The 27,204-nt window shown below is 38.7% G+C and overlaps 2 protein-coding genes across 7 annotated transcripts in view; one reads left to right on the forward strand and one right to left on the reverse strand.

Moving 5' to 3' along the window:
• The window catches only part of TASOR2 (transcription activation suppressor family member 2), a 93,828-nt gene extending 78,804 nt beyond the window's left edge, over nucleotides 1-15,024 (forward strand). For all 6 annotated transcript variants that reach the window (XM_079778785.1, XM_079778782.1, XM_079778780.1 and 3 more), the window contains 5 exons: nucleotides 6,921-7,046; nucleotides 7,638-7,791; nucleotides 8,900-9,005; nucleotides 11,386-11,567; nucleotides 12,107-15,024. In XM_079778785.1, the coding sequence (XP_079634911.1) occupies nucleotides 6,921-7,046; nucleotides 7,638-7,791; nucleotides 8,900-9,005; nucleotides 11,386-11,567; nucleotides 12,107-12,222 (684 nt within the window). In that variant the 3' untranslated portion in view covers nucleotides 12,223-15,024. The remainder of the gene's footprint in view (nucleotides 1-6,920; nucleotides 7,047-7,637; nucleotides 7,792-8,899; nucleotides 9,006-11,385; nucleotides 11,568-12,106) is intronic.
• A 200-nt stretch (nucleotides 15,025-15,224) lies between these two features.
• GDI2 (GDP dissociation inhibitor 2) overlaps nucleotides 15,225-27,204 on the reverse strand; it is a 50,675-nt gene continuing 38,695 nt past the window's right edge. The window contains exons 6-11 of the mRNA XM_079779503.1: nucleotides 26,951-27,082; nucleotides 21,944-22,043; nucleotides 18,239-18,410; nucleotides 16,497-16,641; nucleotides 16,249-16,303; nucleotides 15,225-16,166 (exon numbers count right to left, since the gene is read on the reverse strand). Coding sequence (XP_079635629.1) covers nucleotides 16,020-16,166; nucleotides 16,249-16,303; nucleotides 16,497-16,641; nucleotides 18,239-18,410; nucleotides 21,944-22,043; nucleotides 26,951-27,082 — 751 coding nt within the window. The 3' untranslated portion in view covers nucleotides 15,225-16,019. The remainder of the gene's footprint in view (nucleotides 16,167-16,248; nucleotides 16,304-16,496; nucleotides 16,642-18,238; nucleotides 18,411-21,943; nucleotides 22,044-26,950; nucleotides 27,083-27,204) is intronic.

Here is a 27,204-nt window from a genome sequence, read left to right on the forward strand (position 1 = left end):
TTTGTTTGTAGTCATATCTATTTTTGTGTCTGTATTCCTTCTTACCTGTTTATTTCTTCTTTTTACAGTATTCCCTTTAGCAATTCTTGCATTGCTGGTTTGGTGGTGATAAACTCCCTGAGGCTTTTTTTTGTCTGCGAAGCTCCTGATTTCCCCTTCAATTTTGATTGATACTCTTGCTGGATATAGTATTCTTGGATTCAGTCCTTTGCTTTGCAACACTTTGTATACTTCCTTCCATTCACTTCTAGCTTGTTGTGTTTCTGTTGAGTAATCATTTGACAATCTGATGGGTGTTCCTTTGTAGGTAACTCTCTGTCTCTCTCTTGCCGCCTTTAAGATTCTCTCTTTATCATTTATATTTGCCATTGAAATTATGACATGTCTTGGTGTGGGTCTTTTGGGGTTGATCCTGCTTGGGACTCTCTGTACTTGCGTAACTTTTATCTTTCCCATATCCGGGAAGTTTTCTGTCATTATTTCTTCAAATAGATTTTCTAATCCCTGCTGCTCTTCTTGTCCTTCTGGCAGCCCTATTATACGCATGTTACTTCGTTTCATGTTGTCCCGAAGCTCCCTTAGGCTTTCCTCCTGCTTTTTAATTCTTTTCTCCAATTGCTGTTCAGATTGAGCTTGTTTCTGTACCTGATCTTCTAACTCACTAATTCGGTCCTCTGCTTCTTGTAGTCTACTGTTGAAACTTTCCATGATGTTTTTGATTGTAGCTATATCGCTTTTCATTTCTTCCTGATTCTTGCATAAGTTGTTGATTTTCTCATCCATCCAATGTATAAATTCCACGACCATTACTCTGAACTCCTTTTCGGTCATGTTGCAAGCTTCAGTTTCACTAATTTCCTTTCTTGGCGACTCCACATTTTCTTTCCTCTGTGAGTTATTTCGTTTCCCCATTCTGGCTATCACCAGAAAGCTCAAGCTTCCGTTTGCGTGGACCTGGGCCGTGTGCTGTGGGGACTTCGCTCCACCTGAGTTTCACTGAAGTGCTCTGATACTAGGACGTGTGGCTGCCTTTGGTTGGTGGGAACCAGACTTGCCCAGGGTCAGTGTCCCCAGTGTTCTGTGTGGTCTCGTGTGCACACTTAGAATCAGGGGTCCTGTCTGCACCACATTGTTGGTGTGTGCCGAAAATGAGATCCTTAGCATGTGCCAGGAGTCAGTTTCCCTGTGTCTGCACCAAGAATCGAGTGTCAGAGTCTCTGTTTCCTTGTGCGGTTTCTCGTTGAGAATCAGGGTCCCTGTGTGTGCATGCACCAACAATTGGGGTCGCTGGCTCTTAGTGTGAATGTGCTGTGAGTCAGGGATCCCAGGCAGCTGTGTCCAGCCAAATTCCCTGAAGTGGAGCTGCGTCCTGTGTGTGCTCTCTCTACTGAGCCAAACCGGCTAGGGCGCACACTCTCAAATTCCTGAAGTTGAGCTGGCTCCGTGCACTCTCCCAGATTCCCCGAAGGGGGGCGGAGTCCGTCCTGTGCGCCAAATTCCCCAAAGGGAAGCCCCTCTGTGCACGCTCTAAGATTCCCGAAGGGGAGCTGTGACCCGCAAGCCAAATTCCCCCAAATTCCCCGAAGGGGAGCTGCTTCTGTCCCGCGTGCCAAATTCCCTAAGGGGGAGCGCGTCCCTACGCAAAGCTCTGCAGCTTGGGCGAGGGGCCGGTCTCCCCTATAATTCTTTAGCTACTTCTCCCTTTGTGGTACAATGTGATGTTACAGTCTTATCTTGTGTATTTCCTCACTCAGCCTTGAAGTCAGCCACTTCTCCAAGGAGCTTTGATTCGTTTTAGTGAAGAATCACATTTGGAATTGTTGTGGGCAGCAGAAATGGCACCAGGTGTTAGACCAGTGGGGTCAGACCAGATCTGGGTTCAGCAACCTTGGAACTTGAGTTGTAGCTAGGAAAGAATTCAGAGCCAAGACTCAAACTATAAGAGAACATTCATTTGGAAAATCAGAGAGGTAGAAGTATTCATAGACAAAATGGGCTTAGAAAACAAGTTACAGAGGTAAAGGAAGGGCCGTTGGAGCTTAGAAGTGAGGAAAGTAAAGGTGACGTGCCTGGGGAGGATAGAGAAGGAAAGGGGGAAGGAAATAGCAGGTGTGCTCCTGGGAGGGAGAGTATGCTGGGTCCTCTGTCCTAAGGGTGGAGATTTCAGGGGAGGCCCTAAGGGAAGATCTCAGTAGAATATTCATCAGCTTTCCAAGTGTGTCCTTTCAGGGTAGGGGATCATTCTCCAATGCATCCGGTCCTAAGGTCAGCTGTGGGGTGGCTTGTCTGGCTTTGCTGCTTTCCTGGGCCTGGACCTAAGACAACTGAGGTCTAGATGTTATCTCTAGGAAAGAAATGTCATGGGATTAGGGTCTAAACCAGCAATATGCTAGGGGAGGAAAGGTCACCCTGGGGACGAGATCCTACCCTACAAATGTCTATTGCTAAGAACCCAGGACCTTCCACCCTGGTGACCTTCTGTATCTGGCCCATCCTTGCTCTGCTCATGTCTGTCTAACTGCCTGCCACAGAATCAAGACTTGGCAGTCGGTGAACTCAGTGCTACTGGATGCCTTTACATCTACATCTGCCAAGCAAACAGCCAAGAAATATGTGTTAAATGTGCAAATAATACCTGTTTCTTTAAAAAATAAAAATAGGTGCACACTGCTCCCCAATTCCAGTCCAGTACCACCAGGTCTAGCCTACCTTTGTCAGAGTTGCAGTTCCCTTCTCCAGCTGTAAGGGCAATTGCCCCCATTGTACCTGCTGTTTGGCTCACCTCCTACCCCGAGTGTAATTAGCTCTGGGTCATGCCAAACCCCCTCTTCACCTGCCTGGAGCACCATCCCAAAGCATGGCCCCTCCACACTGGTGGCAGGAGCCAGTTCAAATGACAGCAGTCCTTCTAAGTGTCTGTTTTAGAGCCCTGACATGTACAGATGAGGGAAAAATACTGATAAAAATAATGTAAAATTAAGTGTGGTAAGTGTAATGGTGCAGGTGCTTTGAAATTGTTTTGAGGGAGGTCAGGGATATTTTTCTAAAGTTAGCAAGGTTGACATCTTGTGTGGTGTGAAAGGCTAGACTAGTAAGTGTTCTAGTTCTAAATATTCGGCTAGATTTGTTTTATAGTTCACTTATGTCAGTACTTCTGAGAAGTCCTGTATTTCAAATTATCTGTCACATAAGTTCGTAAATGTTGAGTTACTGAGTAACATTAGACATCTGAAGATGTTTGTATGTGATGAGTGTGACAGTTATCACAGGGGCACATTAGGTAGATGCTAATGAAACATATACAGCAGCTTCCTGCTCTTCCCAGAGGCAGGTGTGAAGCTGGCAAACATGAGGTTCTCGGTGTGGAGGATGCAGTGGGTGCAGCACAGACACTCCCATCGGGCTGGATGTCTGCCCAGAGAGACAGCAGGCAGTTTTAGTCATTGGTTCAGTGCTGCAGGAAGAAAAGCATAAGGGAACCCTGAGAGGGTTTCTGAAAGAGCCATAGAGTACAGGGGCCCAGTGAGGAGGGCTGGTCATTATGCCTGAAGCATAGTGTGTTCTGTAAAGAAACAAGTCTAGAGACGTAAGAAAGGGCCATTTTAGGATGGAAGGGCCTTAATAGAAATGCTAAGGCATTTAGACTATCCTAGGCCATTGGGGAAGTACTGAGAAGTATTTCTAAAAGATGAATAGCATGGACTGGAAAAACGATAGATAGGCTTTAATTTGAAGCTATCTATTGTTGTTAGTCACTTTCTTCTTCAAGATGGCTGATGGCTCCTATTTTGTGTAATTTAACTATGATCTTAAAATATTTAAAGTTTATTCCAAATTTATGGAGTCTGATCTTTCTGTGTAATAGATTTTATTTTCCTATTGAGGATTATTTTCTTCTCCAAGGTACTTCATAAATGGTTGCCAGATTTGTCCCTGTACCCACCTACCCAATCCCCGTAGTTTTTGTTCCAGATTACATGCCATTTTGGTAAGCAGTATCATTAAAAAAGTATTAAATAGCCTTCAGTCCTTTTGAAGGTGCATAGCCTCCAAAAGTAACCTGAAAATTCATTTCCTTTTTACCTTGAATTAAAGTTACAGTAAAATCCTCAATATTATGGACTAATTCAGGCAAGGGGGTGTCTGTTAAAGCAGTCCGTTATATAATAAAGTAGGTTTTCCGAATGTGTATGCTAAAATATTGACAAATTAACCCATTTTTACTTATGTAGACATGTTTGTGTAATTAAATTTAACTATGAATGAAAACTTTAATTTCACAGAAAAGTTTTCTACATATTACTGTAATTTTAGTTTATACTGAATAGGTCAGGTTAAATGCGTGCATTCACCAGTCATCTCCAGTAAACAAATGCACACAGCTGGAGTATGTATGGCTTAGCGCACATTGGAACACCGGCCAGTATGAGTTATATATCTATTGAATAAAGTCACACAGTGAGACAACAAAATCAGTTACCTTGCAAGATGTGGTGTGATCACATTCTAATCATTTGCCCAGCATTGTTTACAAGTAGTGACACTTGGATTTAAAAATGTAGACTATAGTTGTAAATATGTAATATTTATGTCAGCAAAATCACTAGTGTTTTTTCCCAACACATGGCCTATTTGCTAAAATTTGTTAAAAATAAATTAATAACAAAAAAACTTATTTTAATTATAAGCAAATCTTGGTTAAAAGCATTTTAAAATTAACAGGGTGTTTTCACATGTGACACTCACATGACAAATGGACCAGAAATTTTGTCTGTTAAATCTGAAGTCCATTAGATCAGGGTCTGAAAAATTGAGGGTCTAATGTAATTTTATTTGGCTAATTATCCCTGAGACATGTCCTAAAATAAGTCAGAGATTGACTGAGTTAGCATCATGGCCATGTCCGTGTTTTGCCACCTTGAACAGAATACTTAAATTCCTTTTGCTTCCTTCTCAAAAGCAACAGTGTTCTTACACAAATGATACTGGTTTTCATATGGAGAGACCATAGGTCTGGTAGGAATATTTTAAGATATCATCATGCATGTTTCAATAGTGAATGTGTCGTTTCATGATAATATTTTATCATGTAGCCACTGTTTACAACAGAAAATAACAAAAAATTGTGTGCAAAGATAAAATTAACAAAACTAACCTCCAAGTGAGAAAGTTGACACATAAAATAAGCAGGTTTAAAATCTTGTCAAAGCAAAATGTTTTTAAAAGCTCACAAAGCTATCCTTATGATTCTTCAGTCCTGGAGAATCCTGAAGCATTCGTTTGGTGATGGGATGTCATGACCCCACTTATATGTAAGATGAGGAAGATCTATGAGGTCCTTTATTACTGTCAAAATTCAGAGTGCATGACAAAAGAGCCCAGAACGTGAATGCCACAGGGTTTGGTAAAAATGAACAGAAAATGTATTTATTCAAATAATACTATCTAATAGAAGAGTAATATGCAAATTGACCATCACTCCAACACACAAGATGGCCAGCAGGAGAGGGCAGTTGTGGGCGATCAGGCCAGCAAGGGAGGGAAGTTGAGAGCGACCAGGCCTGCAGGGGAGGGCAGTTGGGGCCACCAGGCCAGCAGGGGAGGGCAGTTAGGGACAATAGGGCCGGCAGCGGAACAGTTAAGCGTCGATCAGGCTGGCAGGCAGAAGCAGTTAGGGGCAATCAGGCAGGTAGGCAGGCAAGAGAGCAGTTGCGAGCCAGCAGTCCTGGATTGTGAGAGGGATCCCAGATTGGAGAGGGTGCAGGCTGGGCTGAGGGACACACACACCACCCCTGCACAAATTTCATGTACCGGGCCTCTAGTTTATTAAAATAAGTGAGGGCTAAAGATTTAGACATTTTAGTGGACTCTATTAAAAGAAATCTTGCCTGTAGGAATTTATTTGAAAATACATGGCCCATACATTTTGAGTGATGAATTGATATAGTCAAAATACAATGTTTTTTATATAACTAGGAACATCAAGGTGTGCAATGGAAACCTCCAGGATCCTTCAAACAGAAATTGTTAAAATCACAAAGGAGGACAAAGTTAAGGAAGTTTTTATTAAATGAACTTACCCTCCCCCAAGCAGGCTATTACAGCCCTATTCTGTATAACAGCATTGCCTAACAACCATGCATATATATCTTCCTTGGTACTCAAATCCCCACATCCAAGGGACTGTTGTCACGCCTCAAAACCAGTCTCCATTTAATGATACCTGAAGTAATACAAGCTGTTATGGGTATTATATTCAAGAGTATGTTCTAGAAATACTTTCACCAGAAATATTTTTTAGTGCATCACAGAATGCCCAAGGTAATTTCCCTTGAAGAGGGTGAGACTCAATATATTAAGTCTGGTGGTTTAAAAAAAAAAAAAAATCAGCCTTTGATACTTTATGGACATAAAAAAATACTATATAGTGGTTTTTTTTGTTTGTTTTTGTCTTTCTTATATTATAAATTGATTTTTAGAGAGGGAGGAAGAGCAGAGAGAGAGAGACATCAAAGTGATGTACATCAATCAGTTGCCTCCCATATATGCCCAGACCAGGGATTGAACCACAACCTGGGTATATGCCCTGACTGGGAATTGAACCTGTGATCTTCCGGTGCATAGGATGGGGCTCCAAACTGAGCCACACTTGCCAAGGTTTTCATTTCTTTTTCTTTTTTTCTTTTTTTTTGCCTTTGAAATAAACTTATAAAACCCAACTGTTAGTGATACTGAGGAGTCATTTCTTTTACAGGTGAAAGCTCACTTAGTATAAGACAATCTGCCATTTAATTGTTGCCTTGTTAGAATATAATTTAGTAAATAGGAAGTGCTTTTTCATGTTCTTAGTAAATTGTAAAAGTAGTTCTGTGCAAGCATCCTTTTTTTTTTTTAGTAATGGCTATTTGTAAATCTTTCAGAATATTCTGAGGAAAGGAGGCCATACAGAAATTGAACCTCAGCATTTCTGTCAAGCTTTTCACAGAGAGAATGATACGCTAATGGTCATCATCAAAAATGAAGATATATCATCACATTTGCATCAAGTAGGTTTGGAAATACCTTTCTTACAAAGAAATGTATTCCAGGCTTTTGTTACTCTATAATTATCAGACTTGTCACCGCCTTTTTTTATTCATAATAATTAACTAAGGCAGAACTATAAAAAGATACTAATAAATTTTCATCTAACAGTAATCTTTCTTTTATAGGACTTATAAAATTTTTCTTAACTCTATTATATTTACCTATTAGTTGAATAAAAGTAATTGCTTCTTCCAAGAAGATCTAACTTATGGGCATAGCCTGTCAGGAGGTAGTAACCGATCCCTATAGCACCCACACCAAGTGAAGCTGAAGACAGGGAATGATGGTGCTAACTTGTTACCTGCCTGATTGCAGGTCCCTAAAACCTCAGGTATACTCTTCCCTATCTCCAACCTTTACAGTTATAGAGACTTTGTATTTACTTGTTTTATGATGAACTGAGTTAATATTCCTTATGTGTGGTAGAATATCTATCAGTACATCAGGTTAAAGTATTTATAGTCTTCTGAATCTTGAAACCCTCGGATGAAAAGTGACAAAAACAACCCAGTAAACTTATCTTTATTGTGGGATCCTTTTATGTTTAATAGATTCCTTGTTTGTTGAAGCTGAAGCATTTTCCCAGTGTCATCTTCGCTGGAGTAGACAACTCTGAAGATGTTCTCAATTACACCTACCAAGAGCTGTTTCGGACTGGAGGCTTTGTGGTATCAGATGACAGAATATTAGAAACTTTAACATTAGGTTAGTCTTTTAATTTCCTTTCCTGTTTCTTAAGTACTATTTCATGAAAAATATCAACTCAATATCAATCTCTACCTCTTGAGGGCTTAATTTTTGCTATATGCTATAATAAGCAGTTTTTTTTATATAGTTCTCATTCCTAATGTGCATGCTCTTAACCTCCCTTGTTTTACTGATTGTCCTTACCACTAAACCAGCTCCTAAGTTCCTTCTCTCAGTAGTGTGGCTAAAATAGTCATACAAATTTGAGATTTTGTTAAATTTGATTCCTTCACTTACCAAATGAAGTCAACTACAGATTAATTTTGTTTAGAATCAGCCCTCTTCCATTTCTGTTGCTATCACCCTTACACCTTATTGATATGGAAATCTTAAAAAATGGTTACTGAAAGTCGTGTTAATTATCTGCTTGAACATTCATATATAGTTGACCCTGAACAGCGTGAGTTTGAGCTATGTGCATCTACTTATACTTTATCTGAGCAGTTCAAACCCATGTTGTTCAAGGGTCAATTGGAGATTGGGATCTGTGGGGGTAGGGGATCTACTTAAATTACATGTAGTTAATCCATTGCATGAGCAGTCAATGACCCTAACCCTGAGTTGACCTAGGAGATTGTCAGAGCACAGAGCAGACACTTTTATGTATGATCACAACCTGCCCTAGCTCTGATACCACATTAGAACAGAATGTGGATATACAACTTCTGGATTAGAAGATCAGGAAGATAATACCTTAACAAGCATGAATTGTGCATGGAAACTGGAGTTGAAAAATATTTGTAGATTCTGTATTTAGAAATGTGGATTTTGCTGTTGCAACTAAACCTCCTATGTGATCTCTACACGTTCAGAGCTTTAATTGCTAGGAATTGCAGTGCTCTTTCTCTACAGAGCTCTCTCCTACTGCAGTATGAGTAGGTAGGGCTGAATCGAGGAGCCGCAGGTTGCTGTATCTTTGAAATGTAATATGTGATCCTATATAGCCACACAAGTGGCAATGATGGCATACACTCAAACACAGGTCTTATTTTTTTTACAAGTAATAAATTCTGGGCTTTGAGTAGAAAACCAAAAATCTTAAAACACAACTTATTCTATCCTGTAGTTCAACTAAAGGAAATTGTGAAAGCCCTGGAGAAACTAAATGGAAATGGAAGATGGAAATGGTTGCTTCACTACAGGGAAAATAAGAAGCTAAAGGAAGATGTAAGGTAGGGCTTGATGTCAGGTGAGGGCTTGGACAGGGGCCCTTCCCTTCCCTTTGACGCGGGGATATGGAAATACCATGTGATTCACCCTGAAATGTTCAATGTGCTCTGGACTGGTATTATTCAAGGTTAAGTTTGTACTGGAATGGAAATCACCTGCATCAGTAAACACAGTATTTAGATCTGTTGACTGGTTTTTGGATTTTGTTTTTATAGCAAGGCATATTCAGTGAAAGCTTTGTGTTGTACTCCAAAGTTTATAGGCATATACTGTGAAAAGCGCTCTCTAGACCAACAGAAGTCAGACATAGGGATCCTAAAATATCTATAGTTAAGTTCAGACTCTGCTACCATGAACTATAAAAAGTAAATTGAACTACAGGCTTGCCACATTAATGCTTTTTAAGTTGCCTCAGTTATAACTAGGATGGAAAAATTGAATTTTACCCTTAAACAATAGATTGCCAATTGGCAATCTTTAAATATATGGCTGGGATTTTTTTTTTAATCCTCAAAGAGAGAGGAATGGGGAGAGAGAAATATCGATGGCCTCCCGTAAGCACCCTGACTTGTTATAATCAAATCCGAAACCTCTTTGGTGCATGGGACACTCCAACCAACTGAGCCAGCCTGCCATTCTACAGCTGGGATTTTTTTAAGAAAAGTATTTATTGATTTCTTGGCTAAAGGAACTTGGGGTCTGAGAGTAGCTCCTCCATATCAAAGATGTGCCTCCAGGTTCTAATGAGATTGGGAAAAGAAGGCCTGGAGCCTAGAGACAGACTGGGAAAAGAATAGATTTGACAAGCCATTTGTTAAATGACTGTTTCAGGCACGGTGTTTTACTTCGATTATCTCGCCCTAACATCATACAGAGTACACAATGACAGACCTGACTTAGGTCAAACCTGGAGTCAGTTAGTTGTGAAGCTAGGCTTTAACTCCAGGATGTTCATCTCTGAAATGCCCGTTACTGTGTTTAACCATAGTGATTTCTCCAAAGGAAAACAAACATCGGTATGAAACAGCCAAAACTATGGAAGTGCATGAGATGTTGAAAGATGGCTTAGAAGTTCAGAAAAGGCTTATAGTTAGGAGGCACTAGGACAGGAGGACAACCAAGAGTTAACAGGGTCCCAGGCTGTGACCACGCATTCACAGGGAGTAAGCCAGAACAGTAATACGCTCTTCAAATTGTGCTTATCTGGCATAATAAGAGCTCATCAGAAAACCTATCAGATTCTTTCAACTTTGGGGGAGTGTATCTACAACTGAAACCAAAAGAAAACCCTAGCTTTTAAAAACCACAGAGGGGTTTATAGTCATTGATGGTTATCAATAACTACAAAACCAGCCTCAACTCCATCTCTAGGCTAATTTTGTTAGCTAATTTTTCCACTGATTTTTAGAGAGAATGGAAGGGAGGGAAGGGGTTGTGAGGAGAGAAACATCGATGTGGGAGAGAGACATCAATTGGTTGCCTCCTGCACACGCCTCAACCAGGGTCAGGGATCAAACCTACAACCCACGTACTTGACTGGGAATGGAACCCGAGACCCTTCAGTGCTTAGCCAACCCTCTTAACACTGAGCCATACCAGCCAAGGTCTGATTTTTTAATATTTGCAAAATAATGACACACAAAACTTAACACAGTAAATAGAAACATATAAAGAGTTCCTATTTATAACAATAAGAAATATAACATAGAAAAGTTGGTATTTTAAGTACAGTATGATGCCAATTGTAAATTGATATATAAGTCTGGAAGGAAATCCACCATTGTGATGTGAACAGTGCTTGTGGCTTCCGTGGAGGGGATACATATGATTTTGGTTTTCTCCAGCAAACAGGAGGGAGGATGTGATAGAGAAGACTGTGACTGGAGAGATGGAATCAAGAAGCAGAGGTAGAGATGTTTAAAAGTTAAACATTTTCCTCTACTGTAAAAGAGTAGGAAAAAAGATAGGTAGTAAGAAGATTTAAAAGAATGTGAGAAACTAAGGAAAATCTAGCTGCTACATTGTTTTAATCTGAAGTATAGAGAAGAGGTTTTAAAGAAATTTACAGATTAGGAACCAAAGAGGTCCACTAGAAATTCTTATGAAGCTTGCCCGGTGACATTTAATCTGTATTTGCAAAAATAATGCGCCTGTAATGTTTACAAGAATGCATCAAGACAATGACTTCTAGGAAGGCAAGTGTATGGTGGCAAAGAACAGGGACAAAGAATCTCAGTTGGTTTTATCGGAACTAGTTAAACTAGGAATGTAAGTATAGTGAAGGCAAGAGAAGATTTGGAATAAAACAACAAAATTAAGATACAGTAAAAAAGAAACTTACATAAACTTACACTGAATTTAACATTTCTATGTATTTTCCAGAGTGGATTCAATTGCACATAAGAAGAACTTAATATTGAAATCCTACCAGAGTGCAAATATCATTGAATTGCTTCATTATCACCAGTGTGACTCTCGGTCATCAACCAAAACAGAACATTTAAAATGTCTACTAAACCTGCAAATTCAGCATATCCAGGCCAGGTTTGCTGTCTTCCTAACAGGTAAAGGCACACAGCCTTAGTGCTGCCTCAGTTTTATATCATCAATCAGTTAATGCCCAAATGGGTCAACTCTAGAAATGTCCTTATAAGAGGAGTCACTGGATGCCATAAGATAAATGTGGATATAGATCCAAGATCAGTTGTTAGTCTGATAAAGGCTGGGTGAGGGGCACTGTCTATTTAATAGTCCTCAGACAGTTTCTTTCTATCATCTCCTTACTTAATTTTATACTTACTCGCTTATTTTTAATGTTTCATGTGAATCTTCATCAAACATTTTAAAATTAAGGAATGACTCTAGTCATTTTATCAGTGGTTTCCCAGCACTCTTCAAGCGTCAAACCTTTTTCTTCTGTAGAACCAGACTCCTTTTTCTTCCCATATAGGAAGTTTCATAAAAGTTCTGCTATTTTTAAAAAGGTACATTAACATGTTGAATAACTGTTATACATCTGGAATTAATATAATATTGTATGTCAATACTTTAGAAAGTACATTAATGAACTTTTTACCAAAAAGGGATATTTTTCTTTTTACAGAAAAGCCTGTCTCCAGAGAAGTCTTTGAAAATAGTGGCATCCTTGTTACAGATGTAAATAACTTTATTGAAAATATACAAAAAGTAGCAGCTCCGTTTAGGAGTAGCTATTGGTAAGAACACTTTTCCTATAACTCTCCCATGTCAGCTGGAATTGAGGGAAGATACTGACATTTGTGTCTATGAGGGAACCAGTTGTTGAAAAACTCTGTTCTTTACCTTATATGTTATCATGCTATAAATTAAAAATGATTATATAGGTGTGAAATTCTAAAGTATCCACTAATGAAATAACCAACCCAATTACCCATTTTCTCTGTGATGTGCATTTTCACCTGCAGTTCATCCTGATCACCAAGACAGATGACGTAACCTTTACAATGCATAGAAATTTTCCCATTAGGTAGCATACTATTTATAAAATAGTTGTTGGTTATTTCGTTTTAAAGATGAAATTATTATCAATTTTATTTGACCAGGTTATTCAACTGTAGCTTGCCTAGACATCAGTGATGCCAACAACAAATTAGTATTTCCCCTTTTATTTGAAAAACTTTAAGACACATTAAAAAAGTCTTCCCCTCTCATAATTGAAACAAATCAATGTTCTGCAACTTGGGGGAAAATTCCTTCTTTCATTTTTTTACATTTTGTTTAATCTGGCTTCATTTACAATGACACATTTCACTTTGGGTTGCAGTGTTAAATTAAGTATTTAATTTAAAGCTATCAATTGAATTTACAGTTAAAAATAATTTTATAAACATGTTTACTCAGTTGTAGCAAAACTTAGTCTATTTTAACCAATAGCTTTGTTTTTGCATGTAAATGTCAGCAACACATAAGTAATGCATATTAGTCTGTTTTAAAGGTTTTTACTACCCTTGTAAAAACTATAATCTCTAAGTGTTTCATTTGCTGTTACTCAAACACTACATAAAATTAACCTTTTCTTCCAAAATGGCACAAATTTATAAACTGTCATTTTCCACTTATTTTGTAAATAGTGCACTTATAAAATCAACTCTGAGAATAATTACTTATTTATGATGTTAGAAATAATTAAAATCTTTAAACCTGAAAACCAAGCAAAAAACATTTGTAAGACACTTAGCATCTATTTGGAACAAAAGGATTTTATAACTGATTTGTTCATTTTTCTAATAAAGACAACTAAAAAAGCAATTGTTTCTGCAAAGGACTTCATAGCAAAAATTAGAGTTTGTCAGGAGAGTTGTATCACTTTTTAGGCCACTTAAGTAAGAATAACTGGGTTTCAGAGGAATACTATCACTTATATCATTTTGGCCCTGATCTGTCAGTTTAGTCCCAGCAGACCTGCCCAGTGCTTTCCCCTCCCAAGTTCATGTGCACTGAGCTGCAAGCTACAGAAAAAGGGCATTCATAGGACTTTTCATCTTGCCCTTCTATGGGGGCCATTAGACCTCTATACAGAAACTTCTTTCCAAAGTCACTCATCTACTTTATATACTGCTTACCTGAATAAAAGTGCCAGTCTCACTATTTATAAGTTTTAACTATTTGACACTAGCTTTTGCTTAGAAACCCATTTTACTTTTACCTAAGGGTAAGATTCTAATAAGAGAATCATAACACTGAGTTGATTTGAAATTACTAAGGAAAAGGAAACATTTATTGAGCACCTACTACTACCACCTGTCAGGTGCTATCTGTCCAATATAGTCATCTTTCAAGTTGTACCGCAAATGTTCGTCTCCCCTTACTGAAAAGCCTTTCAACATCCAGTCCAAAGGCCATCAGTCCCATAACACCATTTCTTTATTTTAACACTTAACCAAGTCACAGAACAATGGGTCTAACCTGGACTATAAGCTCCTCCAGAAATTGTGCCTTCATCATTTTTGGACTCCGTTGGCCTGGGACATAAAGTCCTAATATCTTTGCTTTCTATTTAATACTAACCAGTTTGTACATTTTGCATGCTTGACCATACAGCAGGCTAATTTTTAAGTTGATAGTTTTGTATGGCCTGAGAATATCCAAATGGCCCTTGGCAGACAAAAGGTTCCCCACCCCTGACATGAAGCAGTGGTTCTCAACTTGGGCGATTTTGTCCCCCAGGATATAACATCTGAAAGACATTTTGGTTCTCAGGCTAGAGAGGTGCTCCTGGCATCTAGTGGGTAGAGTGACATCAGAGTTGCTGTTACACATCATACAATGCACATGACAGTCCCCCATGCCAAAGAATTATCTGGCCAAAACGAGTAGTGTGAGACTTAGAAGCTGAGCTAAAAGTAAATCAAATAATCTGAGTAATAATCTAAATTATTATCCTAATTACTGTAACAGATTAGTCAAGTGTCCTAATCATATGTCCTTCAGATATAAGAATCAATATTAAGCTTATAAGAATACCGTTAAGATGTCTTCATTCGTCCGGTAGCTATTACTGTATATGCTATCAGAGAAAGGAGATCCCAGTTAAAAACAATTTCTAATTACAATTTAAATTACATAAAAATCTTTAAAGCACCTATCCATCTGATAATTACCTTGTTCTCTTACAAATGCTACCTATAAGCAGAATTATCAAAGGCAATTAACTTGCATTTGAACAAAAAGAGTACTTGTTAACCACTACAAAGAATATCTAAGCTCTATCCAGTTGCTCAGTGGTTAGCCTCGATTCCAGTCAAGGGCACGTTTCTTGGTGGCAGACTCCATCTCTGGTCCTGGTTAGGGCAAATTCGGGAGGCAACCAATCAATGTCTCTCTCTCCCATCAATGTTTCTCCCTGTCTTTCCCCCTCCCTTCCACTCTCTAAAAATTAATGGAAAAATACCTTGGGTGAGGATTAACTAAAAAAAAAAGATTATCAAGAGTTTCACAGTTATACTGAGTCAAGAATATAATTTAGGGTCTACTCACAGTGAAGCCAGACTTGCTTCTCTATCCATCCAAGTTTGAATCTTCACATGCTGTTAGTAACTGAGCACACTTCCACTCCAGCATCTCTCCTAGCATCAGTTTCAGCTCTACTGAGGGAAATAAACAACTGTATCATGGCCAGCACAATACTTACAGCTCTTAAACATCAGGGAACAAACAGACCAATCGAGAGGGACTTGGTTTCCAGAGTCTGGCTTTATTTTGCAGTACAGAAATCATTTGGAGCCATTTTGAGGCAGACATCATTGAAGGAGAGGCTCTGTCAAATCAATACTGCATTGCAGCTTGGTCCGTGAAAAGGCCACACCTGGGATATGATAGAAGCTTCTACATTTACCTGCTTTATGATAGGTTTCTATCTCCTTTGCGCTCATCAATTAGATTAAAACACCACACAGGCTTCCCCCAAAATGACTCTTGAAGTCTGGAGTTCAGTTAGAATTTTAAGCCCACGTAAACCAAACCTGTGGTGAGGCTACGTGGACACTATCATAATACTTGACAGGACCAAAATGTAAATCTATAGTGAAAACTTCAGTACGCTTTCCCAAATTATGAAATATTTGATTTCAAATCTGCTTAATATTGAGGACAGATGGCACGCAAATTGTACTGGTCCAGCTCTTGAGCAGCAGAAGCACATAACTGTAAAGGCTACACTGATTAAAAGATACAAATACTGTATCAAGATCTTTGTGTCAGTATCACAATGTTTTTTTTACAACTTATCCTTTACTAGAAAAAAAAGCCAGCATTGGTTAAACAGTACAGAATATGGTCACCTGCCAATTCTGAACAGCCACTCCATGAATACAAGTTAATACATGATATTAGAGAGGGGAGGAATATTTACTGGTGCAGTGCTCTGCAATCTCTCGGTTTGGATTATAAAAGCAGGCCTTACAATATTGATTTCATACAATATGCATTATTTGCCAAATTTTAAGTCTGTCCTAATTAGATGGTAACATGTACTGCTGTTAGTCTTCCCCATAGATGTCATTTTTCTTGCGCTTCATTTCCTCAAAGTCAAACTCTGATCCTGTCATCCTCTTATAGATGTCTTTAATGTCATCACAGGTTGTCTCAAAGTGAGTTGTAGCATCGTATGTACGGGAAATAAAGATCTGAAAATAAAAATTAAAAATACTTGAAACTAAGAAAATCTCCCAATAAAACATAATACCCTTTTCAGATCACCACACTCACCTGGCTTTCTGTTCCCAAATCTTTTGGTACAAGCAGGTCACTGATGCTAACGAATCTGAAGGAGAAAAAGAATTAAGTGAGCAGGTGAGCTGACCCCACACCCATTCACTGCTTTGCCTGAAATTCAAAACCCAAAGGATGAGATTGGTGGAGATGATGGTTCTTTTTTTCTTCTCATTGGGTTTGCCCCACCATGGAGCCAAAATTAATCTAGGATTTTAGCTGATTTAAATGAACACGTCACTTACTTCTGTTCAATTGGTTCCAAGAGCTCCAAAGCTGGTCTGATTTCTTTCTCGGGTTCCTTGGTCTCCACAGTTGTACTGACTATGGCAATGTACTTCCCTTGTGCTGCCACATTGTGTGCAGAGGAGATCATGCAGACATAGATATCTGGAAACAAGTAATGCCATCTCACTGCCAAGGTTTGTAAAACGTGGGCATCGGGTGTGAACACTCAGGTCTCACCCGTATTTCGAGGTGTGAATTAAAATTACTTGGAATAGTCAGTACCTTCTAAGCTTAAATTCTATGTATATGGAGGCAAACAGGGTCAGACATAGAATATGCAAATATTCAGCAACTTTTTAGCCTCTTGGAGATCAAGGATTTATGTGGCAGTGAACTGCTGGACGTTAAAATGAAATTTCTCTTCCCAGCATTGTCACAGCTAACTGTGGAAACCTGGCAAACCATATTAACTGCTCTGGGGTCTTCTGCCTCTCTGAACCTTGCATTGCAAAAGGTTCTGAATGGCTAAGAAAGGTTTCGTTAAGTACATATGCTCCTCAACTAACAGAGGGGTTACATCCTGATAAGCCCATCCTAAATACCGGAAGTCGAAATGCATTTAATACATCTAACCCCCCAAACATCATAGCTTAGCTTAGCACACCTTAAATGTGCTCAGAAGAATTACATTAGCCCATAATTGGACAAAATCATCTAACACAGTCTATTTTGTAATAGTGTTCAGTATATAAATTTATTCAATACGGTGCTGAAAAGAAAAAACAATGGTTGTATAATCACTTTTGCACCAACTTAATAAATCGTTAAGTCAAACTATCGTTGAGTGGGGACCTTCTATATTGATTTCTTACATATTTAATATAAAATTACAAATCAGCAAAAGCTATTCTTGAGTTGGCATAATAAACTCATATAATTCCATAGGTCTACTTGTCTGTATACACTAAGTTAACTACATTAACTTCCAAAACAGAAAACAATTACTGGGCTCCCTTTTGTTACTTTCATCGACCCAGGAATCTGCATGGAAACCCTTTAAAGATTACTTTAGTACAAGTCCCTTTGTTCTAGTAATAAGTCTTATGTGATTTGGATTCCTATACAGAAAAAAAAAAAAAATTAAATACAGATGGCTTTTAATTGTTCATTTCAAAGCCAAAAACCCCTTTTTAGTTGAATTTTTGTTAAAATATTTAGGACTTCAGGAATAGGTAGTAGATGAAAACGGCTGGTTAAAGCAAATAAATCAGAAATTACTATTTTAGAAATCCTGATCTTAGAGAAATTTAAGTTGTATGCTAGCATACTGTTAAAATTAGATATAAGTAATAAGTTTACAAATAATGACATAAAAGCACCACTATCATCATCTCAAAATAGTGGCGTCACTAATAAGCTAAACCTTTACAGGCACATAATGTTGGAACTGGAGAAACTGAACTGATCATCTTAGTTCAGCCTCTGAATTCCACAGATGAGGAATCGAAGGTCCAAACCAGTAGATGCAAACCTGAGGCAGGACTCCTAGGCTAATTTAATTTAAATTTAATTTGACCATTTAATGTGATGATTTAGGATCTCAACTAAAAGGGATCCATCATATGTTGTTTCCTATGTGTTAAAAAAAAAAACAAACTAAGGCTTTTTCACTCTAATAGAGCAAATAAAATTGGATAAAATACAAAGTAAATTTTGTCTACCAAAATTCTACAAACATCTGCTGATCTCCAAAACTTACCTGACTTCCGATTGACCTGGTTCTGCGGAATAATGATCTGGCAGGAGTTGGCATCATTGGTGTTCTTGATGGGGTGACTGAGGATACAGATAACACGGATCACCTGACCCACTTTTTCTACCCGATCTTTTACATAGCTGGGGTCACAGATGAGCTGCTTACAACGAGCAATCTGTAACAAAACATTTAAAGATGTTATAATATTTGGTGTCCATGGTGTTTTTAGACAGTATAGTGATGCCATTGACTCTTGAATATAATCTCTTACTGTTCTCACATTAACTGCAGAAACTTATTGAACTATAAGATAACTATTAAAACTAGCTCTGCCAACAATCTCTACAAATTTTCCTGGAACAGATTCATTAATTCTAAACCCTATTCAAATATTAGGAAACCTGTTGCAGTGTACAGAAGTTTTAGATCTAGGCAGATCAGTGTTCATATTCTGGCTTTTTCAATCTAAAAGGGTGGTTGTTAGGATAAAATGAAACAGTGTAATTAGGGGTTGTCATTATATGAGAAGTACCAAGTAAAGACTCTTTAGTAAAATGTTCCATAAACAGTACTAGCATTACAAACAGACCAAAATACCATTTTAACACTAGGCTTTTTAAGTAAAACTTAAGTTGCAAGATATATATTACAGTCTACTTCCCTTGTATATCAAAGCCTTGAAATTTCCTAAGTAGCACCAGCTGTGTGAAGCAAAGAAGAATTGGGGGGGGGTGGGGGCGGGCTGCAATAAAAAGGATTTTGAACCCTGGCTGGGTGGCTCAGTTGGTTGGAGCATCATCCCGTAAACTAAAAGGCTAAAGGTTTAATCCCAGTTGGGGCACATATATGGGAGGCAACAATCAATGCCCCCCCCCCCCGCCCCTCTCTAAAACCAATAAAAACATACCCTCACATGAAGATTTAAAATGGACTTTTAGATAGCAAATAAAAACATTAACCAAATTTCCCAAACACCTATTATGCTGAAAAGGCATAAGGTAGTTAACAAAAGATCTGCAACAGTAAAAGTTCAGATGGCCAACTATTGAGTGTTCCTTATATGGTCTTAACCCATGGAATACCAAAATATTCTTTGTGCCCATCCAGCATGGCTCAGTGGTTCAGCGCCGACCCAGGAACCAAGAGGTTGCCAGTTCAATTCCTGGTCAGGGCACATGCCTCGGTTGCAGGCTCCATCCCCAATGTGGGGCATGCAGGAGGCAGCCAGTCAATGATTCTCTCTCATCACTGATGTTTCTCTCTCTCTATCCCTTTATCCCTTTCCCTTCCTCTCTGAAACCAATAAAAAAGAAAATGTGTGTGTGTGTATTCTTTATAACTTAGTTTCTGAGTTTCCTTTTTGAGCATTTCTATTTGTAAGAGGTGATAGTTCATGGAAGTGGAATAATCTGGTTTGCAGACCAATAGCATCTGCCTTGCCTGAGAGCCTGGAAGAAAATGTAGCCCCACCTCTGAACATTTACTGAATCAGAATATGCCCTTCAACAAGATTCTATGGCCCGGCAGGTGTGGCTCAAGTGGTTGAGCATCAACCAATGAACGAGGAGGTCACAGTTCAATTCCCAGGTTGCGGGCTCTATCCCTGTAGGGGGCATGCAGGAGGCAAGCCGATCAATGATTCTCTCTCCATTGATGTTTCTATCTCTCCCTCTCTGAAATCAATAAAAACATGTATTTTCTTTTAATTAACTATGATTTATATTCAATTCAAATTTTAGACACTACCCAAAGCTCCACAAATGAGCCCCAAATTAAAAGTTAACAACATTGATGCCAGGCCGGCATGGCTCAGTGGCTGAGCATCAACCTATGAACCAGGAGGTCACGGTTCAATACCCTGTCAGGGCACATGCCCGGGTTGCAGGCTCAATCCCCAGTATGGGCGTGCTGGAGGCAGCTGATCGATGATTCTCATCATTGATGTTTCTATCTCTTCTCTCCCACTTACTTCCTCTCTGAAATGAATAAAAATATATATATAGATATAGATATATATATATAAACATTGTTAATATTTAACAATTTATTAAATTACTAGAGGCCTGGTGCACAAATCCGTGCACGGTTGGGTCCGGCCGGCCACTGCAGTGTGCGTCATAACCAGTCATTCCGTCTTTCTGGTCGCTTGGCAGAGGCCCAGTGCACGAAATTCGTGCATGGGGGGGGGGGGGGGGAGTGTCCCTCAGCCCAGCCTGCACCCTCTCCAATCTGGGAACCCTTGGGGATGTCCAACTGCCATCTCACAATCCAGGACTGCTGGCTCCCAACTGCTTGCCTGCCTGCCTTCCTGATTGCCCCTAACCGCTTCTACCTGCCAGCCTGATCACCCCCTAACCACTCCCCTGCCAGCCTGATTGATGCCTAACTGCTCCCCTGCCAGCCTATTTGCCCCTAACTGCCCTCCCCTGCAGTCCTGGTCACCACTAACTGCCCTCCCTTGCAGGCCTGGGTCCCCCCACAACTGCCCTCCCCTGCAGGCCTGATCGCCCACAACTGCCATCCCTTGCAGGCCTGGTCCCTCCCAACTGCCCTCCCCTGATGGCCATCTTGTGATGGCCATCTTGTGTCCACATGGGGGCAGGATCTTTGACCACATGGGGGCAGCCATCTTGTGTGTTGGAGTGATGGTCAATCTGCATATTACTCTTTTATTAGATATGATAGAGGCCTGGTGCATGGGTGGGGGCCAGCTGGTTTGCCCTGAAGGGTGTCCCGGGTCAGGGTTGGGGTTCCCTTGGGGTGTGGGGCGGCCTGGGCGAGGTGCCTGTGGTGGTTTGCAGGCCAGCCACGCCCCCCAGCGACCCAATCGGAGGTCCTGGTATCTGGGGTTTTTTTATCTTCTACAATTGAAACTTTGTAGCCTGGAGCAGAGCCAAGCCTTCTGCTTGCTCTGTGGAGGCAGCCATTTCTGTTGGGATTTATGTATCTTCTATAATTGAAACTTTGTAGCCTGGAGCGGAGGCGAAGGCAGGCCAGGGCTTCAGAAGCTTGGCTTCCTCCATCGCCGGGGGCAACCCTAGCCTCCTCCTCTTTCCAGCTCCGTGGCTGCCGCCATTTCTGTTTGGATTTATTTACCTTCTATAATTGAAACTTTGTAGCCTTAAGCAGAGGCCTGGGCCGGCAAGGGCAGGCAGAAAGCTTGGCTTCCTCCATCGCCGGGGAAACCCAAGCCTCCCTCCTGCTCTCCGTGGCCTCAGCCATCTTGGTTGGGTTTATTTGCATATTCACTCCTGATTGGCTGGTGGGCGTGGTTTGTGGGCATGGCTTTGGGTGTGGCAGAGGTTCAGTCAATTTGCATATTACTCTTATTAGATAGGATAATAACAATATAGTATTGCCTAATAAGCCCAATTTCAACAAATATAAGAGTTACTAACAAAGCTAAATTTAAATAAATTTGAGACAGGCATCAACCCACAGTATATACCACTTAGCACTCATCCATAATGCATATTTTATAGTCTCAAGAAGAAGCAACAATCAACACAACAAAGTATTGATCTATTTTCTTAAAGCACAGACTCAGTAACTAGTCCTTAATAATAATGAATACCAGTTTATTATAAGAAATCAGATATCCGTGTAGTCTGAAATCTAGCATCAGTGTCCATACCAAATTTAAGTACTTATTAGATAATGTTTTCTTCACAAGAACACAGTATATTTTAATTGTAAATGCTACTTTACCTCTCCTTCAGATTTAACACCAATCACTTTTCCATTTTGCACAATTATTTCTTCAATTGGTTTATTCAGCATGTAGGTACCTCCATAAATAGCACTTAGCCTAGAAAATTTTTTAAATTACAATTGGTAATTTATAATTGTTTCAACTACTAAAGTCTACTTTCTTAGATCTTAAAGAATTATAAGAAATATATATATATGCTCAATTTTCTTCCAAAAGGCATTAGTTTAAAAGTCATTAAAGCATCAATTATAAAAAATAATGAAAACCATGTAAAGATGTATCATATTCAGTAATGAATATCAAGAAAAAAATGGACCAATAATGAAAGAATAGCTTAAATGTGTCTAATCCTCTTGCATATAAATAAAACTATCAAGAGTCATTGGACAGTGACTAAACGCAGGCAGAAACTGGGGGAAAAACTTGAAAAGAGGCAACTGGATGAAATCTTTATGTAGTTTATATGGATGAATCTTCCCCTGCGGGAGAGAACTCCCCAGGCCTTATAACAAGGAATAGCTATAACAGAAGCAAAAAGCCTGTGGTCTTATTGTCTTAAGATGACATAGGATAGAATTTGGGGTTGTTAATGGAGATGAAAATTGGGGGCTTGGAGGAGGGGAGAATCCTACAAACAGCAGCGCCAAATCTCTAAAATCTCTTCCATCCTTAACTAACTCCAGAAGTACTTGCATGAGGAAGACTCCAAGCAAGCCAGCAAAAAAGCAGCTGAAAAGCAAAAAGACTTGAGCAGAGATTACAGCTGTGGGTCATAAGGACAAACGAGTCTTAAGTTTGAAACTGCCTTATTAAATTAGGAGCTTGGCAGACACCCTGGGCTTCCCAAGAAAAGCCTAGGACCACACCTACTGTACCAAGACTAATAAGTCAGCCAAGAACAAAAGATCCCCTTTAAAAAGGCATAAAATCAAACCTCCAAAATTCAAAGTGAATTTATCTGCCTATTTGAAAATTAATACTCTTCAGAGAAAGACTCCAGCATATATGTCCAGTATACAATAAAAATTACAAGACATAAAAAAAAGGTGATCCAAAGAGGATAAGCAATCAACATAAACTGACGCATATTACTACTGTTAAAAAAAATGAGGAAGGTTAAAGACAACTATTAGAAATATGATCAAGGATATCCGATCGGTGGCTCAGTGGTTAGTGTGTCAGCCAGTGCATGAAGGGTTGTGGGTTCAATTCCTCATCAAGGGCATGTACCTGAGTTGCAGGTTCACAATTTGGGATGTGTGGGAGGCAACCTCTTTCACTTCAATGTTTCTCTGTCTCTCACTCTCCCCCTTCCCTCCCTCTCATTCTCTCTAAAAATAAATTGAAAAAAATATCCTCAGGTGAGGATTAACAAAACAAAAAAAAAAAAGAAAATTTGCAAACATCCTTGTTCAAGGATACATGTTCAAGAATGTTATAAATATATTTAGGAGAGTCAAAATGAGTTACACAGAATCTCACAAGATAAATTACATCTGAAAATAGAAATTCTAGATCTACAAAATACAATGTTGAAAAAAAATTAAAACTCATTGAATGGGATTACCAGCCTATTGGAAATAAGAGAAACAAGAGTCAGTGAACTTGAAGACAAATGAACAGGCGTTATCCAATGAAGTAAGGAGAGGGAAAAAATAGACAAAAAAATGAGCAGTGCTGGCCAAGTAGCTCAGTTGACTGGAGCATCCTCTTGATAGGCCAAGGTTGTTCGATCCCCAGTGTAGGCATATACAAGAATCAACCAATGAATGCATAATGGCTGGAACAAATTGATGTTTCTCTCTCTCTCTCTCTCTCTCTCTCTCTCTCTCTCTCTCTCTCTCTCTCTCTCTCTAAAAATCAGTACAGCCCAGTCAGCATGGCTCAGTGGTTGAGCGTCGACCTACGAACCAGGAGGTCAAGGTTCAATTCCCAGTCAGGGCACATGCCCAGGTTGAGGGCTCCATCTCCAGCAGGGGGCGTACAGTAGGCAGCCAATCAATGATTCTCTATCACTGATGTTTCTATCCCTCCCTCCTCTGAAATCAATAAAAATATATTTTAAAAAATAAAAATCAACATATAAAAATGTTTTTTAAAGTGAGCAGGGCCTCAATGACCTATGGAATAACACCAAGCATCTAATGTACAAATAATTGGTGTCTCGGGAGAAAAGAATATGGGATGAAATATCTGAAGAGGATAGTGATTTAAAAATTACCAATTTGATATAAAAAAATGAACTTAACACGTTCAAGCATTTTAACAAATGCAAAGCAAAACCACACCTAGACAAATCCTAGTGAAAGTGCCAAAAGCTAAAGGAATTTTTGAAAATAGCTAAAAGAAAAAAAAAACACTATATATACACAAACTAGTAGTGACAGCTAACATACACAAATTCATTCACACACACAAACTAAATTTTAAAAATTAAAAGGATACCCCTGACCAGTGTTGCTCAGTGGTTACACGATCAGCCCAAGCACTGAAAGGTCATGGGTTCAATTTCCGATCAAGGGTAATCCAAAACTGGGTTGCAGGTTCGATCCCCGGCTCTGGTTGGGTTGCATTGGGGAAGCAACCCATCAATATGTCTCTGTCTCACATCAAAGTTTCTCTCTCTTAATGTCTCTCTCACATCAAAGTTTCTCTCTCTCCCACCTCACTTCCTCCTACTCTGCATTATTAACTCAATGTCAATACCCCTTCATAATAAAAACTCTCAGCAAGATACAAATACAAAAATTTTTAATCTAGAAAAAAAAACATATTTAATAATAAAATACTGAAAACATTCCCCTTAAGACTTGGAACAAAGCAAGGGTATCCATTCTCACAACTTCTATTCATCATTTTTCTATTAGTTCTAGCCAATGCATAAAGGCAGGGGGAGAAAAGGAGGAACACAAAGGTTGTAAGAGAAGAAGCTAATCTCTGTTCAAAGATGAGACAACTGTGTATAAGGAAAATCCTAAGAAATGTATAAAACTAGATATGTCAGTATACATAAATCAATTATATTTCTATATATTAGCTACAAACAACTGAAAATAAACTTTCACTAACAGCAACATCAAAATAACCACACTTATGACTAAATTTGAACAAAAAAAATGCTAGGTCTCTACAATGAAAGTTACAAGACATTTCTGAGACAAAGAAAACCTAAATATATGAAGAGAGCAAATTCATTCATTGGAAAACTCAGTATTATTAAGATAATTCTCCCCCAAATTGATCTACAGATTTTTTATTAAAATTGGGATGACACTAGTTAGTAACATCATATAGGTTTTAAGTGTACATTTCTATGATACATAATCTGTGTATTGCATGTGTGACCACCCAAAGTCAAGTCATCTCCCGTCACCATGTATTTAGCCCCTTTATTCTTTACTACCCTCCTGATCTACAGATTTAATTCATCCTGATCAAAATCCCAGCAAGCACTTTTTCTAGAAATTGACAACCTGTCCTAAAATATATATGGAAATACAAAAGACCTCAAATAGCCAAAACATTTTGAAAAAGAACAAAGATGAGGACTTGCATTACCTGATTTCAAGACTTACTGTAAAACTATAATATTCAGGACAGTGTGGTAATGGCATAGGAAAATTAAATAGATAACTGGAACAAAAGACACATATATGGTCAAATGATTTTCTGCAAAGGCACCAAGACAACTGGAAAAAGAAATCTTTCCAACAAATGGTGCTAGAACAACTAAATATCAGTATGAGAAAAGTGAACTATGAGCCCTACCTCACCTCTTACACTAATATTATTTCAAGATAAACCACAGATTGAAACACAAAGCTAAAACTATAAAGCTTTTAGAAAAAGACATAAGAGAACATCTTTATGCTCTTGAGCTTTCTTAGGACCCCAAAAGCACTAAACATTGGAAAAAAAAAAAAAAAGAGCCCAACATGGCACAGTGGTTGAGCATTGACATGAACCAGGAGAGGAAGGAAGGTTCAATTCCCAGTCAGGGCACATGCCTGAGCTGTGGGCTCGGAGGCAGCCGAACAATGATTCTCTCTCATCATTGATGTTTCTCTCTCTCCCTCTCCCTTCCTCTCTGAAATCAATAAAAATATTTTTTTTAAAAGATACAACATAAAAATGTAAAGCTTCTGCCACCGATTGGAAGAAAACATTTGTAATGCATAAATCTGACAAAAGACTTGCTGCCAGGTTACATCAAGATCTCCTACATATCATAAACAAAGACAACCCAATCTTTAAAAATGTACAGAAGACATGAACAATCACACCACAAAATTACACTAACTGCCAATAAGCTCATGAAAAGGTGATCAATATTAGTCCTCAAGAAATGCAAATTAAAGCCATAATGAGATACCATTTCACACCTACTGCGTAGTTTCAATTAAAAAGACTGACAATACAAATGTTGACAAGCATATGGAGCGACTAAAATTCTCAGGCATTGCTGAGTATAAAGTGGTACAATCACTCTCTCAAGTATCCATAAAGGCAAGGGGTATATTCACATAATGGAATACTACTCAATACTTTTTAAATGAACTACCACCAGCATGTGTATCAACATAAATGAATCTCAAAAATATTAAGCAAGGGCCAGACACAAATGAGTGCATATTGTATTATCCCCTTTATATAAACTTCAAAAACAGGCAAAAGTATTTTATAATGATAGAAATTACAAATGTAATTGTTATGGTTGGGGGGGGTGATTATGAGATGATACAAGGGAATTTTCTGGAATGAGAAAAATGTTATCATGATACTGGAGTTTTTATTACACAAGTTTATACATTTATCAAACTCAACATTTTGACGGTAACTCTGTGGTTTCACTGTATGTGAATTTTACTTCAAAATAAAAAGCATCTCATTATTCACAGGCATATCTTGTCTCATTTTTCACAACCATATCTCATAAACTTCTGTTGAAGATGAAGTTCAGAATCAGTGGGGTTTTAGCAAATAGGTTAAATATGGGCTCTTACCTTGCAAATCCTTGTGGCAGCTCTCCAAGGCCATACAGAGGATAAAGGTACGGGCTTTTGCCATATCTTGCCAAAGACTCACTGTAAAGTTTAATCCTATTAATGGTTTCACTACATGGTTGATCTAAATAGCTGGAGAAGAGGAAATAAATATTACAAAAGGCTTCGGTTTTCCTTCTTGTGTTCAATTTAAGATCTTTTTCTGCAGTGATTTCAACTCATTACCTTTGCATTTTACTTATAAGTAAATTAAT

This window comes from Cnephaeus nilssonii (assembly GCF_951640355.1).
Source record: "Cnephaeus nilssonii genome assembly, chromosome: 1".
Classification (NCBI taxonomy): Eukaryota; Metazoa; Chordata; class Mammalia; order Chiroptera; family Vespertilionidae; genus Cnephaeus; species Cnephaeus nilssonii.